At 54.7% G+C, this 17556-nt stretch overlaps 8 protein-coding genes across 8 annotated transcripts in view; 3 read left to right on the top strand and 5 right to left on the bottom strand.

Moving 5' to 3' along the window:
* The window catches only part of P152DRAFT_517433 (alpha/beta-hydrolase), a gene marked incomplete at its 3' end in the record, with an annotated part of 2437 nt that extends 326 nt beyond the window's left edge, over positions 1-2111 (bottom strand). Inside the window, exon 1 of the mRNA XM_033683007.1 lies at positions 38-2111. Coding sequence (XP_033530160.1) covers positions 38-1801 — 1764 coding nt within the window. The 5' untranslated portion in view covers positions 1802-2111. The remainder of the gene's footprint in view (positions 1-37) is intronic.
* A 549-nt stretch (positions 2112-2660) lies between these two features.
* On the bottom strand, positions 2661-4463 carry P152DRAFT_462391 (uncharacterized protein). Its single transcript, XM_033680335.1, has 3 exons — positions 4294-4463; positions 3730-4230; positions 2661-3670 (listed from the first exon to the last, which is right to left on the bottom strand). Exons 1-3 carry the CDS (start codon positions 4349-4351, stop codon positions 2976-2978), a joined length of 1254 nt encoding a protein of 417 aa, XP_033530159.1. The 5' UTR covers positions 4352-4463; the 3' UTR covers positions 2661-2975.
* Positions 4464-4666: 203 nt separating this feature from the next.
* P152DRAFT_462390 (PRP38-domain-containing protein) lies at positions 4667-6335 on the top strand. Its single transcript, XM_033680334.1, has one exon. The coding sequence runs from the start codon at positions 4811-4813 to the stop codon at positions 6212-6214; it is 1404 nt and encodes a 467-aa protein (XP_033530158.1). The 5' UTR covers positions 4667-4810; the 3' UTR covers positions 6215-6335.
* A 3-nt stretch (positions 6336-6338) lies between these two features.
* Positions 6339-7292, bottom strand: P152DRAFT_216019 (ribosomal protein S8e). The gene is made up of 3 exons (XM_033674451.1): positions 7173-7292; positions 7049-7117; positions 6339-7000 (listed from the first exon to the last, which is right to left on the bottom strand). The coding sequence occupies exons 1-3, from the start codon at positions 7175-7177 to the stop codon at positions 6463-6465; spliced, it is 612 nt and encodes a 203-aa protein (XP_033530157.1). The 5' UTR covers positions 7178-7292; the 3' UTR covers positions 6339-6462.
* Positions 7293-9720: 2428 nt separating this feature from the next.
* On the top strand, positions 9721-11477 carry P152DRAFT_215928 (uncharacterized protein). Its single transcript, XM_033674450.1, has 2 exons — positions 9721-11293; positions 11345-11477. Exon 1 carries the CDS (start codon positions 10073-10075, stop codon positions 11267-11269), a length of 1197 nt encoding a protein of 398 aa, XP_033530156.1. The 5' UTR covers positions 9721-10072; the 3' UTR covers positions 11270-11293; positions 11345-11477.
* P152DRAFT_462388 (uncharacterized protein) lies at positions 11137-11999 on the top strand. The gene is made up of 2 exons (XM_033680333.1): positions 11137-11293; positions 11345-11999. The coding sequence occupies exon 2, from the start codon at positions 11423-11425 to the stop codon at positions 11795-11797; it is 375 nt and encodes a 124-aa protein (XP_033530155.1). The 5' UTR covers positions 11137-11293; positions 11345-11422; the 3' UTR covers positions 11798-11999.
* Positions 12000-12332: 333 nt separating this feature from the next.
* On the bottom strand, positions 12333-15373 carry P152DRAFT_215892 (uncharacterized protein). The gene is made up of 3 exons (XM_033674449.1): positions 14185-15373; positions 14029-14131; positions 12333-13972 (listed from the first exon to the last, which is right to left on the bottom strand). Exons 1-3 carry the CDS (start codon positions 15094-15096, stop codon positions 12507-12509), a joined length of 2481 nt encoding a protein of 826 aa, XP_033530154.1. The 5' UTR covers positions 15097-15373; the 3' UTR covers positions 12333-12506.
* Positions 15374-15740: 367 nt separating this feature from the next.
* P152DRAFT_477195 (uncharacterized protein) lies at positions 15741-17555 on the bottom strand (the record flags this gene model as incomplete). Its single annotated transcript, XM_033681565.1, has 2 exons — positions 15741-15809; positions 16797-17555. 2 exons carry the CDS (start codon positions 17553-17555, stop codon positions 15741-15743), a joined length of 828 nt encoding a protein of 275 aa, XP_033530153.1.
* Position 17556: the final 1 nt, after the last annotated feature.

Here is a 17556-nt window from a genome sequence, read left to right as displayed (position 1 = left end):
CCAGCCCCGTCTTCTTCCCCCCCATCTTCCCACCCACCTTTCCCACCCGCCTCCCCTTCTTCGCCCTTCCACCCTTCTGCGGATGATACCCCCGCAACAGCACGATCCGCCCCGCGCAGCTCAGCATCCCTGGCGGCACCTCCCACCGCGGCGCCGACCCCGCCGCCGCCATCGTCTGCGGCGGTGGTGATGATGCGTACAGCTTCAGCAGCGAGCGGACAACGGCGGGATCGGCGCGTGCGACGGGGTCGCCCTCGTTGACGAAGGAGAAGAAGAGGGAGGAGCGCCAGTCGGGGTTCGATGCGGCCGTGTCGTCGCGCCCGTTTGCGGGAGGAGGTGACGGCTTGCGAAGCGGGAGGAGGGTGATGGGCGGGGCGCCGAAGGTGATGCAGTGGATGCGGCGGAAGCGGGAGCGGAGGGTGCGGAGGGGAGAGGTGCAGGCGGGGGTGGTGGTTCCTAGGTGGGCGTAGAGGAGGGAGGCGATGGCGCCGCCGGCAGAGTGGCCGGTGAGGAGGAGGGTGATTTTTGGGGGACGGTGGCGGCCGTCGCGCTGACGGGACAGGTCCGCGGCGAGGATGCCGTCGAGGAGGGTGGTGAGATGGCGGGCAACGCAGGGGAGCATGGCGACGGCGACGGCGAGGAAGCCGCCGTGGGTGAGGTTGCCCGGGTCGTCGAGGAGGGGGAGAGGGGGTTGCGGGGTGGTGTGGAGGTTGATAGACCAGTCGGTGAAGGAGGCGCTACCGCGGATGGAGAGGATGACGGTGTGGGTGTGCGGGGACGTGGAGACAGGGACGGTGCGGAGGATGAAAGATTTTAGGTAGGGGGCAGCGGCAGGACTAGTGAGGGTGGTGGTGGATGGGGACGTGCTGATGTTGGAGGGTGGGGGTGGGGAGTAGGCGAGCAGGCTGTGGCGGGCCGCGAGGGTGAGGAGGGGATAGGTTGGGAGGTAGAGTTTCAGGGGTGGGAGATGCGGTGGGAGGCGGGAGTTGGAGTACAACCAGACTTTTGAGAAGTAGGTGGAGGTGGGGAGTGGGAGGGCTGGTTCGGCGAAGGGTTGGAGGGTGTGATTCAAGTGTGGGGGGGCTGCAGGAGCGTATGGTTGCGGTGGTGGTGGAAGATATGGCATCGATTGCTGCCACTGCGGATTTGGATGATACGCTGTTTGAGTATTCGTTGGTCGTCCAGTTTCAGTACCCAAGACCTCCCCATCGATTTGCGTGATGATATCGTCGAGATACTGTGCACATAGCTCATATATCCCCGCCGCTCGTCCCACATACCCCGCCCCTCGCTGGTTCAATACATCATTCGCGCCATCATTCAGACCCCGTACAGTGTCCTGTAGATTGCTTACGGACGCAGATGCGGCGTGGAGCGGCCTCGCCACAGTGGAGGGCAGGTGTAGTCGGTCTGACCATTTGACCTTTCTTTGATCTGGAGGACGATGGCCCTGACGAACTGGTGGGTGAGTCTGAGGACGTAACATTGCTAGATTCGTTGTTGATGCCCAGTGGGGTGCCGGCGGATGGGTAGGAGGGTAGCGTTGGGGGAGATTTACTGCCCGAGGATAGCCTGCTTGTGTGGAATGATAGCAAGGAGGTGGTGACTTCGGTGTCGATGCGGTTCGGATCGGTAGAACTGGTAGACTCGGCTGCGGTTGTAGACGGATTGACTGGGTGTGGTGAAGAATCGGAGTTGCTGTTGCTGCCGTTGCCCTCGACTTAGATTGTGTACTCGACTTGGATTTCTTTCCATGGTGATGTCTCGACGAATGCTTGGACTTGGATGTCTTGTGCGCCATAATTTGGAAGGAAAGAGTCACAGTGTAACCGAAGGACTAAACACGTTTCTTAGAGACAGCCTTGTTCAATTTTTGACGTCTTTTCGCAAGGAAAGGAGCGCTTGATAAAAAAAATAGGTTCAGATAGACATCTGGTTCCCAATTGTACGAGAGGGGTTACATTGAGGTAGGGAAACGAACGACAGGACTGAAAACCATCAACGCCTAAGGACATCAAAAGGAAAGACAAGCATGAACTATTTAGAAGAGCGCGCCTCGCGAGGCAATTAAGAAGCGATCATTCATGATCCGATCACGAGAACCGTTGGAGGGGTATCAAAAGGCAAATCTGCCCTGATGCAAGTTCGCCTTGCTTAGCCACCCGGTTATGGATACTGTAGGACTTAGCAGAGAGGAGCAACCACTGGTAGTTCGCCCTGCAGCTTGCCCTGGCTTGCATCACAGCATCGGTGAAATCCAGGCTTTTGGATCTCATTGGATACGACTTCGTTTGACATCAACCAATTGATTCGCTGGACCTGGGTTTCCAAGGACTCGAAAGCTGATCTTGGATTCTTGGAAGGATACTTGTATACCAGTGCATCCCGGTACTGGACTCTGGAAGTCGAGGAAAATACCAGGATGATACTAACGATACAAGGTATCTTCGCGTCCAACAAATGCCGACATATCGGGAGAACTTGTGTCTTTATTGGGTTGACTCTTGGTAGTTCGGCTAGGAAAGAAGTGAACCGAGTATGGAGAACCGTCCGGTAGTTGAACGCCTGGCCTTGTCCTGCCATCAAACGTACTTATCTTGAAAATATCCACATGCAATAATGTGTTGCAGTGCACCACAACATGTTATTCGTGTCTTACTAAGACATACCCCAACCCTCTGCCCCTAAGAGCCCCAGGAACTCAGGGAGGGGGGGGGGTACCTATCTATGTAACATGTATGTTGATGCGTGAACATGGCCTACGGGATACGGACCAACGCGTAATTTGGTATGTACGTGAACGCGGTTCTCCAGTAGTAAACCCCGACCCCTAGCAAAGGCCGTCCCGACCCATCGGCCATTTCCATTTCACACGACACAGCAGCCCATCCAAGTTCATATAATATATTGAAGTCGTGAAAATCGAACCCATTCTATACCCAAAACAACCAAATATCCACACATACCAATACATGTTACAATTCCTCTTTCTCCGGCACCATCTCCAACTCCAACCCACATACATCCATCCGATGGGCACGAAATCGCTCGTACATCGACTCCCACACCATCCCCGCTTCTCCCCATGGCTTCGCCTTGAGCATCTCGGTCCGGGGCACATCGTACTCAGGGCCCGGCAGTCCAGCGTCCATGATGCGAACAAAGGCAGTATTCTGCATGAATTCCGTGGCGTTGAATGCACCGGACTGTCCCGCGGTCTCTTGCACCACCAGTTGCTCCCCTGATGGCGAGCCAGGCACGTTATCTTCCGGCACCGGGGGATCCTGTTTCCGGATACTATATTCCTTTAGGCTCCCTGTCGTCGCCATGAGCGCCACCTCCGCGTTTCCAAATGCCGAAAGCTTCTCGGGGGAAGGAAAAGCTTCGCTAAATAATGACGTCTCGGATAGTTGATCCGCATCCCGGATATCCATGATCCGGCTGAACTCCTCCTTCGACGGTCGGATCAGGGTCATCTCGCTCTGAGGAGAAATGTCGAATTGTACTTCCGCCGCAGCGGATGTTGCCAGGCTCTCTGGGGTACCGAACGCGAGGAGAACGTCTAGGGGAACAGCATCGAGGACGACGCCGGGTCGCGGGAGCGCCAGTATCCTGTCGTACCAATCCAAGGAGAATAGGCTTGCATACGAATATGACGAGGGAAGCGAATCTATAGGGGAAACGTTCAGCACCATGTCGAACCACACTAAGCGCAGAAATGCGACATACCATCACCACCCTCTTCAATCGCCTTCATCGGTACCAAATGCACCTTATACCTTCTCGCCGCCTTCTTCAGCAACCGCCTCGTCCGCTCCGCCTCCGGATTCGTCTCATACCCCCACTCATCTCCCCACGCCGTCGCCCACGCTGCCGGGAACACCAACGCCCTGCTCCCCTGGCTCCTTAGCCGATATAAGTCCGCGAACACCATGACCGCGCCGCAGACCTCCTCATGACTGCGCACGAGTTGGACATGGGCGCGCCGCTTCCAGTCGATCGCCTGGCTGGCACTGGCAGCGGCGAGGTGGGCTTGCACGGCTTCTTTGCTGACGACGGTGCCGGGGAGGCGGGCAGATTTGGCGAGCGGGTTTTGGGTGGAGAGTTCTTGGAGGGGGAGGGAGGGAGGAGGGGGTGGGAGGGGCGGCCGGATGGCGTGGCGGAGGGAGCGGACAGTTTGTTGTTGGAGGACGTAGCCGCTTAGGAAGAGGAGGATGGTGAAGATTACGACTGTGCTGTGGTCAATGGCTGGTCTATTGTTCGTGGTTGAGTCTCTTGGACTCGTCTACTTACCGACGCCAGAGCTCAGTGCTACGGAAACCTGTCCGCTCGTGAGCAGTATTCTAGCCATTTTGCGTTTAATTGTATTCAAGAAGGGTAAGATGGGTCATTATATCGTCATATCGTCTTGTAAATCATGCTATCCACAAAGTGTAAGATGTCGCTTTTCCCATCAGTAATTAATACCATTGATGACGCTGGTCAACTGTTTGTTTGCGTTCTGGTGCTATGGTGATGGCATCCAGCCAATTAGAGGATATCAATGAGCCGGGATCTGGCAGATTCGAGAAGTGGCGGTGCACCAACATTTCTCAGCATTCGCCACAGTTGGGACCTGGCCGTTTTGCATGGAGTAGCTTAAGGAAGAGACACGATGATTCAGATCTTTTCAGATCCAAGAATCCGAGATTGAAGAAGTGAACATACCCGAAGGTTTTTGACTAGCGGAGACACTTCCGTGGAGCCCACAACTCAACCTCGTCAATCCACAAGTCCATCGCCGCCCGCGACAAGCTCATCTCCCTTCAAGATGGCGCATCGCGCCGACGCAGCAGCACTCCTCGACAATCGAGGCTACAGCGGCCCTCTCCTCCGCGGCAAAAATCCCGCGACCCTGATCGAAACCGGTGTGCGGGACCGGATCACGGAATCCTACTACTGGAAAGAGCAATGCTTCGGGCTGAACGAGGCGACGTTATGCGACCGCGCCGCCGAGCTCACGTACATTGGCGGGACGTATAGTGATTTTGGGCGGCCGACGCCGTTCCTATGCTTGCTGTTCAAGATGCTGCAATTGCAGCCGTCGAAAGCGGTCGTTAAGGAGTACTTGGACTGGACGGAGGAGGAGGATGAGAAGAGTGTGAATGGCGATGATGCGGAGATGGGGAATGGAGATTCGAAGCCGGCCAACGGGGATTCGCATAATGGTCGACTAGGAAGTCGGAATGACTTCAAATACCTCCGTGCGCTGGCTGCTTTCTACATCCGGCTCGCATGGGATCCGGTCGAAATCTACTCCACCCTCGAACCGCGACTCGAAGACTATCGTAAACTGAAGCGACGGCTCAAGGACGGGTTCATCTTGACGTATATGGACCAGTTCATCGACGACCTCCTCAGCAAAGACCGCGTGTGCGGAACCGCGCTGTGGAAGCTGCCTACCCGAACCATGCTGGAAGACGACGGAAAGCTAGAGCCGCGGGAAAGCAAGGTCGCGGACCAGTTACACTCCGACTCCGACGTCGATATGAGAGACGACGACGACGCCCGTTCCCCTAGCCGTACATCCTCCCCACCCACCCCTCGCGCACGCAGCCCATCTACCTCTCCCGAACGCGTCGTCAAGCGCAAGCGATCACCCTCCCCTCGCTCCCTCCCCGCCCCCAAACGCATCTCCCCCGGCCTTCAAGCACCCTCACAAACTACCGCCCCCTCCGGCCCACAACCCACCGCCAACGACGAAGCCACCAAATCCGCCCGGCAAGTTGGCCCCACCAAATCCTCCTCCAACGTCCGCATGACGACGTACATCGACTTCGCCCCGGACGTCTGCAAGGACTACAAGCAGACCGGCTTCTGTGGCTACGGCGACAACTGCAAGTACCTGCACGCGCGCGAGGACTATAAGGCGGGTTGGGCGCTGGACAAGGAGTGGGAAGTGGAGCGGAATCGGAAGAAGGGGGGGGTGGAGAAGGAGAAGGAGGAGAAGGAGGGGGAGAAGAAGGAGGAGATCCCGTTCGCGTGCTTTATTTGTAAAAAGGGGTATTCGAATCCCGTGGTGACGAAGTGTGGGCATTATTTCTGCGAGAAGTGCGCGTTGGAGCGGTTTAAGAAGTCGCCGGCGTGCGCGGCGTGTGGAGCGGCGACCGGAGGGGTGTTTAAGACGGCGAAGAACTTGATGAAAAGGAAGGAGAAAGAGAAGGCGGAGGTGTGAGGAGTAGATAGAATTCATTCCGTCTCGGATCTATGACACTATGAATGAGGCACCATTTTCTTGATACAATATGAGAAATGTCGACGTCACATGTATTCTGGATGCAGCCCGTTTTGAATTGAGCACGTCTTTGGAATTTTGACGCTCTTATGATTGGTAACGCCCTATGCAGCAGTTGAACGATACACCAGTTTTCCGGATGCAACCCAGCACCATGAATTTTCGCCGAGACTAGATCATAACATCCCCTACTTCCTGATGGCACGCTGGTAGAAAGCCAGCTCCTCCCCTTCCAGGATGTATCCGTCGCAACGACCGCTCTGGCCCGGCCGTGACGCCACCACGGCGTACAGCCGACCGGCCTCGAACTGCCTCTCCAACGCCGACTCCACCTTGGCGGTCTTCTGTCGCTCGGCGTGCTTCTCTTGTAGGGCGCGGCTCTCCTTCTTCTTCTCCTCGACCTCGCCCCCCTTGGCCTGCTGCTGCTTTCTCCGGCCCAGGTTGGCGCCGTAGTGCGCCTCGTACCACTGGCGGAACGGCGCTGCGTCGATCTGCACGACAGCCGAGCGGGTCAGGGTGTTGGTGCGGACGAGCTCGTTGTTGGACGGGTGGTAGGCGACAACGATGACACGGGTCTTGCGGGCGATGCCCTCAGAGCCCCAGGAGAAGTTGCCAGAGTCGATGCGGAGGGCGCGGAACTTGCGGTTGCCGCCGCGGGTGCGGACGAGATGTATGCGCTTCGCTCCGATGCGAGTGTTGGCCGGTTGACGACCTTTCTCGAAAGCTCTACAGCCATGTCAGACATGGTTGACGGAGCGATCGGGTTATGCATACCTCTTCTTGCGGTAGTGCGCACGCTTGGCGCCGGTGGCGGAGCGCTTATGGCGCGAGTCTCGTGAGATACTGGGAGGAGGTTAGCGGGTGGTGGGTTGGAGGAAGGAGACGGTTTGGAACAAACCCCATGATTGCGGTTGATGTAGTAGGCTATATCATAAACAAAGTCAGCGTTTCGTCCCTGTAATGGTCCAGAATGTGGTTTCGATGTGACGGAGACGATATCGAAGGAGGATCGGTGCAGTATGTGGTTCGTTTGCTCGTCGCCTGCCGGGTCCAGAATCGTTTCGAGGCGGAGAATTGGCAGACAACTGCAATCGAAGACCTGATATGAATAGGGAATTGGTAGATAGTACTCACCTATTCGCAAACGACACCAATGCAATGCTCTCTCGGTTGATGGGTGGATGGTTCGGCGGTGGTTGAAGTTTCGTGATGTGTGAGAGTTGGAGAAGTCAATTTGTGTGTGGTTCGCTTCAACCGACTAGCACTAGTCTTTATCTGGAATAGCGCATCATTCGCCATCAATCAACCAATCAGATCTCCATTAATATCGCACCTCCACAGAATTACCGTTTCCAGGTGTATCACTCACTCACAACACAATTTATGTACACAACTCTCCCCACACATGCAGCTTGCTATCAAATAAAAAACAATTACTACTGCACTTCAACTTACACAGCGAGAGAAAGGCAACAATATAGAGGGAACTTAAGTTGCATACCAAATCTATCTTTCATTGCCCAGTGATCAGGACCCCTGCACCACCCAGGGTTCTGCCGGAGGGGGCATTGTTGGCTATTGCATTTGCTACCATAAACCGATGGAAGTGTCCTGGAAGTGCTCCTATTATGAAAGTACTAAGCCCTGGTACCGTAGTGCAAGATGCGCAAGAGAAAAGTCGTGCCCTGGCCACACGATGACAGCCGCAAAGACCCTAGAAGTCGCGGTTGGGAAGGAAATACTTCCAAGCGACCCCCAAACCAAGGAAGACTATAGATTCAACCGCTGTCGTACAGCGACCGAGTCCAATTTTCTGGGCCTCTACGTTGGACTTCAGAATCATCTGATGGTTTCAACCGAGCAGCTCGACGATTGGACATCGAGTGTCACCCCGTGGAGAACATCATCTCGACATATCCTCAAATAATAGGCGCATTTACCTTCCTTGGTTCCTCGAGAACAAGCACATCGTATCAGGTTGTCCAAACGAGGAATAAGGCAAGCTATAGCTCAGGCATCGATGGAATGCACAGCTGCCAAATGCCTGGTGTGATGGGAGGGTCAACGGGAAGCTTTCGGACCACATCTAGCAAGGAGCGAGAGTGGCTTTTGTATTCGCCATTAGCTATCCGGGATGTCTAACTTTGAGCTTCGACACAGGCATGGTAAGACATGGAGTCCTTTTCATAATCACAAAAGATTGAGGAAGGCCCAGATCCCAATCTGAGAGTGATGGACTCGGGATTGGGGACCTGAGAGAGTTCATGAAATTTGAAAGGCGGAACAAAATCCTTGTGTGGGGAGACTAGAAATCGAAAGGAATTGTGGGTCAAACCCGTCCTTAGCTCCTCTTCAACGTCAGTCCATGTCAACAACCATCCTTCAAATCCTATGTTGGCAGCTCAACTTTGGGCATATGAACTCTCGAATGTTCCCAAATGCGGTGTTCTAGACGCATCAGTTGGATGCGATGAAACCCGTAGTTCTTGTGGTACAACCTGGAAGACACGCCGTTCCTCCGTAGTCATGGACTTCGGAATTCGAACGTACAGACAGCTCTGAGCTCCAAGCATTATCTCTCACCTTTCGGTTCCAAGTGGGATTCAGATCCTGTATCATGAATTGTTGATATATTTTCGATATCGAAATCCGCGAGAGATCCAAACGATTGCCAGGAAAGTGTGCTGCCAAACTCACCGAGTCCTATCAAGCAGCCCTCGACGTGCGCGGTTGGGCAACCAGTTATGCACTGGCCCTTGAATATCTGTAGGAAACACGAGCTGAGTCATTGTGTCTAGAGATAAATCCTGTCCTTGAACAAAGTGGTTGTACTGATGCAGTTGCTTTCATTATTCTTCCATCTCATCGCTCAATACTCGTCCCATTGGCGTCCAGTCTGCTTGGTGTTAATATCATTTATCTATCGCCTTTATCGCCGTTTAGTCGCTTGTTTCAATATTAATCTGTCGGAAAAAGTCGATTCGGTTGTCACGACATGCGTTTTGATGCTTGGCAAATATTCGCGCTGCGCCAAACTCCTTTGATTATCGTTGCTTATGATCGCGACACCTCTCCACCATTGCCAACCTTACCTTCAACTTCCTGGGCCAGCATAGATACACAGTCGACCCGACACGTTAGAGCTACAGATCGTCATCTGAACTAGAATCGAAATTTGAATCTCTGGCGCAACAACAAACGACCGTGCATAAGCGAAGAGACTGCGAACTGAGAGAAAGAGCATGGACGTGGCAGCATTGAGGCGCCTAAACGAGGCAGCTCACTGGTCCGGAAAGGAAATATTTACGCCGTAGAATTATTCCTCCTTTCCTGGCAACATAAGATTAAAGACAGTCGGTATGAAAGACGCCGGACATGCGACACTTCGAGGTTAATATCCCCAATAGGAGGGCCAACTGGATTTCACACTCGAGTGGTACAGAGCCGTCTAGATCCTAGACCAAGCGGCCTAATATCCCAGTTCAACCCGACGCCTACAAGCATCGAGCAAACAATTGCACCTAACTCAAGCCGAACACATGCTACTATGCACAAACAATCGTCGACCTGCAGACACGAGTGGAGTCCAATAAAACGGCAGGCAGCTTCCGTTTTCTAAATGACAATGAAAATGCAAGTCATTTCCCTTCTTCATCTCATTCTAATCAGACGTGGCCTTTGATTGCATCTTATTCAATCACCCCAGCCCCAGATGACACGCTCAAACGCGCTGTAGTATTCGCTATTCCTTCTCAGCCATCCACAGCTGTTCCCCGTCGCAAACCCTACGCTCGCCCAATGGGCATCCCTTACTCCCGCACTCCCTCGAAGCCCACCACAACCTTCCGCCGCTACCCCTCCCCTCCACCAACGCCTCGCGAGCCCTACCGATACCAGTACACTGGCAGTCGACACTATTACGACCCGGTCTACGATCCCTACGGCCCATACACCTATCCTCCCCGCAGACCACGATACCGGTCAGCCCCCGCGGCATACTCTAACCCATGTACGTGTGGAGCAGACGGTATATACGACGGCGGAGGAGGCAGTCGTGGTAGGAGGAGAATGGGACTACGAGGCGGAGGCGGAGGCTCCGCCGACTGTGGCGGCTGCAAGGACGGCGAATGCGAGTGCGGCCATGACTGCGCCTGTGGATGCAAAGAGAAATGCGGCTGCAAAGATCGGGTGACCGGCACCGGGAGGATCGGCGACGACGACTTCGAGTTCGAGTTGGGGCCGGGCGGATGTCCCCGCGGGCATGGCGGCGGTGGCCGGAGTCGCTTTGGTTCCACCCGAGACAACGGAGGCGGATGCGGAGGCGGCAATGGAAATGGGGGATGGAGCGGGAGGAATACTAAGTTGCGAGGCGGCGCGGACGATACGGAGCCGATCGAGCGGTTGGAGCGGAAGGTTAAGGGGCTGGGGAAGCGGGTTAATGGGCTCCAAAGGGAGGTACGAGAGGGACCGAACCCGTTTGGGGGAAGGCAGCGCGGGCGACGGAGAGGAGTAGGTGGTGGTGGTGGTGGTGGTGATTTTGGGGACTTGGACGGTGGCGGGGAGGAAGATATGGCTATGGGAGGGTCATGGCCAGGGGTGAATCGAATGTCCTCTGGTAGAAGGCGCATGACTGGGGCGGGGATGGGCGGTATGGGTGGCATGGGCGGCATGGGCGGTCGAATGGGCGGCCTACGTGATGGAGGAGGTGGGTGGGATGATATGTTCGGCGACGACTCGGGAATGCAAGGCGGTGGTATGAATATGGGTATGGAGCACCCGTTCGGGCGACGACAGCGGTTCGGGCGGTCTGGCCCTGGTGGTGGGCGAGGTCAGGGGGGAGGGAGATTTGGATTTGGAGGCCGGGGCGGAGTGGGGCTGGAGATGGATGATCCGGACGCGTTCATGCGCGGCGGACGCAACGGGTTGAATGATTTGGATGACTTTGGAGGAGGCGGGCTGGGCGATCCTGGTGAGGACTTCGATCATGATATCTAGCCTCCTGCTTGACAGCCCCGTCACGTCGGTGTCTATCTACCCGCCAATATCCATAACTAACTAACATCGTCTTAGATCGACCGAACCGCAAACGCAACTACAACGGCAACGGCAAGAAATCCTCCAAATCCAAGCCGCAACCCCCCTCCCAACATGCGTCCCCGAAAGATGAAAAGAAACGACCGCCGCCGCGACAGTCCACAAAACCCGGAGACAAGATCCCTCCAATTCCACCACCGCCATACCCACCCTTCCCGCGTCCTCCATCCCGCTCCTCTCGTGCAGGTGCCCAAGCACCTCCACCTCAAGCACATCCACCGCATCCGTTCCCTCCCCCATACGACCCCTCGACGCAGCAACACCCTTTATTCGGCCACCCTAACCAACCGCCTCCCCAACCCTACCCGACCCAGGGCCAGCCGCCCCCGCACACCCCTGGCCAACCAGGAATCCACCCTGACCCTGGACACGATCCCTCCTCCAGCATGCCCCCCTGGGGACTCGGCAACATGTTTGGACACCCGATGATGGGAATGGGCATGGGCATGGGCCTCGATCCAGACTTCGGGGGTGGCGGTCCACCGGGTAGCTTTCCTTTCTCTCTGCCGTTTGGTCCGCATCCGCGTGGTGGACCAGGTAGCGTGGGCGGGAGGCCAATGCTTGGAAGGAGGTGGGGGAGACGGGGAGGGATGACGCCGAGGAGGGGCAAGAGGAGTATGTCCGATCCGTGGAAAGGAGTGGGGGCGGGTGAGGGGAGAGCTGACGCGGCGAAAGGGGGAGCTGGGGAGGGTAATGCTGGAGAGGATGGTTGGGTGGATGATGGAGATCAGGCAGGTGATGAGTGAGTTTTCGGGAGGCGGGGGTGAAGTGACAGGTGGCGTAGGGGACATTTGTTGCGGGGTTTTATATTTGAACTGGTGGCTCAGCGTTGGTGGTCTACAGTGGCGTTTTATATCCTCGTTATGAAGTCACGTCCAAGGTTGTATGCATAGGCGGAATATTGGCGCTTTGCATGATTATTTAGATAATACCACATTGCTATCTTCGCACAATTCATCTCAGCAAATATCCTCCCACTCCAAAAGCCTTGGTATCTCGAATGAAAGACATAAAACAGTCTATAGCTATGAAAGAAACCGTCAAAAAGTTCTACAGATACATGAACCGGGGTCCCGGAACCAGATAGAGAAATAGATGTACGAAAGGGAGGAGCCAGCGCCCACACGACCGAGGGAACTCAGTAATACTTGCGTCGGTCATCGTAATATCCACCGCTCCTATCTCGCTCTCTTTCCCTAGTCCTCTCCCTCTCCCTGTAACTGTCCCTTTCCCGACCCCTATCCCAATCTCTCTCGCGCTCCTTCGCCCAGGCATACCCACCATCCTCGTACTTCCCCGGTTTTTCATACCTATCAACCGGATATCTTCCCTCCTCTTCAGCCACACATTGTGCATAGTCGCGTCTATCTCGCTCCCTTTCGTCTTCCCTCTCCCGTGCACTCCACCTCTCCTCCGTAGTCATGCCCACTCTCATCCCATCTACCTCATCTGCCCTTCCCTCCTCTGCATACAAATTACTCTGGTAGTACCCCGCCGGGATATCATGCACCGTCCCCTCGCTTCGCGTATACGCCCCCGTTACGGCCCCAGGCATCGATCCTGCACCTCCCCCAACGCTCAACCTCGCCTTATCCCTTGTAGTGGCACCACCTCCCGGATAGCTCGACCCCGGGCTGCTAGGCCACGCCGATTCCCCACCTCCTGGCTTCGAGGCACTCCCGGGGCGATATCGCCCGCTGTACTCTGCCCCCAACCCCGTCATCGGTGAGGTGCCATACCAGTCGTTCTCCGTTGCACTCATCGAGACATCACGTGCGCTAGAACCAGAGGTGGCGGTCGATAGGGGGATGCCGATGGGCGCGGTGGAGGGGGTGTAGGATTTTGCCGTAGAGTCCGAGCGGCGGGCACGAGTGGATGATGGGTTGGGTGCTTGCGTGGCTGATGATGGTTGAGGGATGGAGATGGCGGTTGAGGGAGGAGGATGGTGGTTAGTTGGCGGTTGGGTAGAACCGGTGTAGTTATATGGCTGGGTAATATGGTTGGAGAGCGCGGGGTCGTTGTAGATTTTCCCCAGGCCTTCTTTGGCCACGTAGGGTTTTCGTTCGCGCTCCTTGAAGGATACTGGAGGAGTGTCCTTATGGTCTTCTTTTACATGGGTTCGGGAGGGCGGGGCACTAGGCTCATGCGGAGGTATGCTAGAGGTTGTAGAGGATTGGGAACCGAGGTGTGTGCGATCTTGTGCGGCGTCGTAGCTTGAAGGCGGTTGAGTGGGCGGCGGTGGGGGGAATGAGACGGAATCACGGACAGTCACAAGCGGGTCAGTGGAGATGGCAGCGACGCAGCGCTGCTTGGCATGCATATTATCGACTTTTGGAAGTAGGCGCCGAGAGAGTTCCTTTGGAAATCGCTCTTTGCGGTCATCGGCATTGCCGATAGGAAATGCGACAAGGACTTTCGCAAGTCGTGCAAATTCCAGTTCAACGTGTCCTTGAATCATGAGCGTCATCCAGGTCTGGAAGCCGTCTGGGGTGAGCGCGGGAATGAAAGGAACATCGCCGTATGATTCTTGAACGAGGTGGTGCTGGCAGTGGAGGTGGCGATAAATTTTGCAAACCGCAGAATTGCTGAGCTTGCCAAAGATAGCTGTCCTGGGCATGAGCATGTCGATATTCCCACGGTAATCGATCGATTGGGCTTACTGTTCCAAGGATATATTTCGTCTGTGACCTTCACTTCTTCGTAGAAGCGTTGCATCTTGGCTGGCGTGATGACAAGACTCTTCTTTGGTTTGTAGTCCTCAATCTACAAATGCGGTTGGCTAATCTGATCCTTCTCCCGAATCGGTTGGTACATACGATGTGAAGCGCAATTCCCCTTAGGAACTGGCCCAGTCTTGCCGTTGGATTTCCATCCAAATCGAAAAAGGGCTGCCAGATCTTCTCCAGTGTCGTCTCCTCCTCATTTGTCATTACTCGCTGCGGTTTCTCCGGACGATTCTGACTGGACCAAGAATTTTCAACGGAAGATGCTGTTCGCTCACCATATATTTCCGAAAGATCCTCCTTCTTCACTTGCGATTCTTCTCGCTTGGGTGGCGAAGCATCTTCCTTGTGGCTATAAAAATGTGGGTCGTGCGCTGGGGGTTCTGGGGTAACTGAACCACTGGGGAACTGACCGTGGCCGTGTGGGGACGGTGGAGTATAGACGGTCGTTCGAGGTGTGAAAGATGGCGGGGATGGGTTAGTTCTGGTGCGAGGATTAAATGACTGTTGCTGATGTGCTAGCGGGACCTGCTGCGAAGGAAATGACGGTTGAGTGCTATTCGGAGGCTGATACGCCAGTCCTTCGGATTTCAAACTGTCAATGACCTGGGTGCGCACCTGCTCCGCGATCTGGGAGATAATGTCGTTCGGGAGCTGGTTCGACCGAGCAGCATTGTCGAAGACATGATTAACAGCATCGTATATAGGCTGCTGTGCGGGACTTGATCCGGGCTGTTGGTGTAGTGGCTGGAGCGGCGGAACCTGTCTTTGCGATTGCACTGGAGGTGATGGAGGAGGAGGCATGGAAGCGTCGGGAGCGATGTTGGACAAGGCACGCGGACGACCGCCAAGCTCAGAGGACGGGACGTAGGACGCGGAGGGCGAGGCGTAATGGTGCGAAGTGTCGGAAGCGGGAGGGTACTCGGGCGAATAGTCGTGTCCTGATTTAGGGGGATATGTATGCTGGTCTGGCCCCATGTTGATGCCGCTGTCGTAGTAGGCCATGGTGAGATGGGGCTTTGTTGTTGATGATTTACATGAGGATGGGTTGGATGGAACAATGAGAGTGTAGGATGGTTTATCAAGACTGGTGAAGTGGGGGAATGGTTGGTAACCTTGCGCAAGGCAGAGGAGCAGATTGGCGGAGTTGGACAACAAAATCCAGTGACAATGAGATGGTGAAGTATGCAGCGTCCAGCTGGATGGCTGCAAGCTGCAAGCTCCCAAAATGGGCTTGCGATGGCGTCCAATGAATCGCAGGCTCTTGTATGTCAGCGGTGGTATCTTACAGCAATCGACTCGAGTTTATGCTCGTGTGAGTCGTCAAACGAGTAAAGGAGGGAGATGGATGAAGAATAAGAGAGGACGTGCGTATAAAAAAGCAATAGCAGAGTATAAGAACGCGGGGAACGACTGACAACTGAATAGTAGAAAGGCTGATTGACCGGCAAGGCCGTGAGCTTCACAACGAGGAGGATTCAAAACGAGGGTGATCCAACCTGATGAGATAATAATACGAGTCAGCTGAGAGGTTTCTATCTTCGGCCCAGAGGGCGAGGATGTTGGCTAAGGGCGACAACTTCCAGGCTTTGAGACGATGTAATTGTCCTGATTCGGTCATGGACGGCCATGTCGCGTCCCTGTGGGCGTCAACTGTTCAGATCAACTGCGTCATCATCGTCTCGTCTCATCTCGCCGAGGATCTGCGGAAACTCCTTCTGATTCGGTTTTAGTCCCATTCGCGCCGGTCGGAACCCTGCAAGCTGAATACAGACATGCCATGTGGCCTAGCCGCCCAGGGGGTCGGGATTGTATCATTCTCGTGCGGTGAAACTGGTTTGTATCTGGTCATTGGTATCATGACTTGTCGAATGTCAAGTTCATATACCAGCGCAGCCTCATGAACTTGAACTGAGGGCACAGGAAGATAGTTTCCCCGCTATTCTTTCTCGGCCCGTCGCGCCTGGATCAAGGCAACCAATCGACCATGCGCCCTGAAAATGTGGAAATATTCGCTGCGCCTCGATTCTGCGTGAGAGCGAAGCCCATGACTTAGGGAATCGGCGAAAGTACCATTGGAATCTTTTCAACCCAACCAAAACTGTCGCTTCTGTGGTATCTGGCCATACAGAAAGGACTGCGGTATCACAATAATGCCAATACGTTCCAGATCGCCATGTTCTGGATAGATTCTCCCAACGACCAGCATATATATGTCGTCCGGTGTCTGCTTGTTGTTTCTCTTAGAAGCCAGGGGGCACTCCAATCCAATTCTCACGGCAAAGGCGAGCGTGAAGGTCCTGGCCCGGAATGGAGCACCAAGATAATTCCAATCGCGCTTCCTGGAGAGGATTGTCTGGGTTTTCCATGTAGTAACCTTGATCAAAACTATCCGAATCTGCCCTTGAGATCAGCTGAGTGGCATCGAGATATCCTGGATTTGGATCTGGAAAGAGAGACTTGTCGTTTCTGCCCCAGCGGAATGTGAGGGACCAACAACTTGCTTGAATGCTTAACTTGGGGGGTGCTATCCGTCCCAAGGATCTCTGCTCGAGCTCAGCGTCAGAATTGCTAAAATCTATATCTCTTTGGAAGATAGAATCAGAGGCAAGGATGAATGATTTGGATAGGTCCGGCAGCCACCCAGAAATCCGTCCCTCCCAGCCTAGCCAGCTCCAGCTTGGGAATCGCGGATTTCGACGTACTATAGCTTTCAGGTCTCTATTCCCATGGCTCCAGCATAGTCCTGTGGCGAGGTTCAGGACATAAGTGCGATTTGGACAGAGAGGCAGACGGGGCTTGGACTGAGGTGTGCCATAGTAAAATGGAACTCCATAGTAGGTACGGAATTCGGCGACCGCACTCGAAAACAACTGTAGGATTGATAGGATCGCGGCAAGGGCGTCGGAGCTGTACGTGAGCTGTCGAGAAGAGTAGTTCCTGATGTATGGTTCGAAAACGGAGAGCACAAAAGCAACCTTGGACTCCTCTAGTTTTGGTTTTCGCTCCCTCGGCCAGGATTCGGATCCCGCTTCGGGCTCGTTCTCGCTCGACATTTCATCCCATGCCTCGTCCCCCGACAAAGGTGCTTCAATTCGGATCTCCGCTTGCCTCATATCTTCATCCATTTGTTCCCACTCCTGCTCTTGTTGGGCTTCATATAGTTCCCTTTGTCGGAGCTCCTTCTGGACCCGACTTTCATCATGAATCCGCTTCTGCTCTTTGATGCGTTTCTCTTCAAGCGCCCGTACTTCTTCAAATTCTTGTTCCCGTAGAATCGTCCCACGTTCTTCCGTGTACTCGTCCAGCCTCTTCTTCCAGAATATGTTCTCCCTATCCAACGCATTTACCATCACGTTATCCTCGTCCAGTTGACCTGGCCCGCGACAGTACTCATCTCTAATATCCTCTTCCATTCTAAGCTCCATATCATATTCATCCTGGTGATCGACTCCATAACTCATA

Source organism: Eremomyces bilateralis (genome assembly GCF_010015585.1).
Source record: "Eremomyces bilateralis CBS 781.70 unplaced genomic scaffold P152scaffold_34, whole genome shotgun sequence".
NCBI classification, from domain to species: Eukaryota; Fungi; Ascomycota; class Dothideomycetes; order Eremomycetales; family Eremomycetaceae; genus Eremomyces; species Eremomyces bilateralis.
This window is presented reverse-complemented; position numbering and strand designations above follow the sequence as displayed.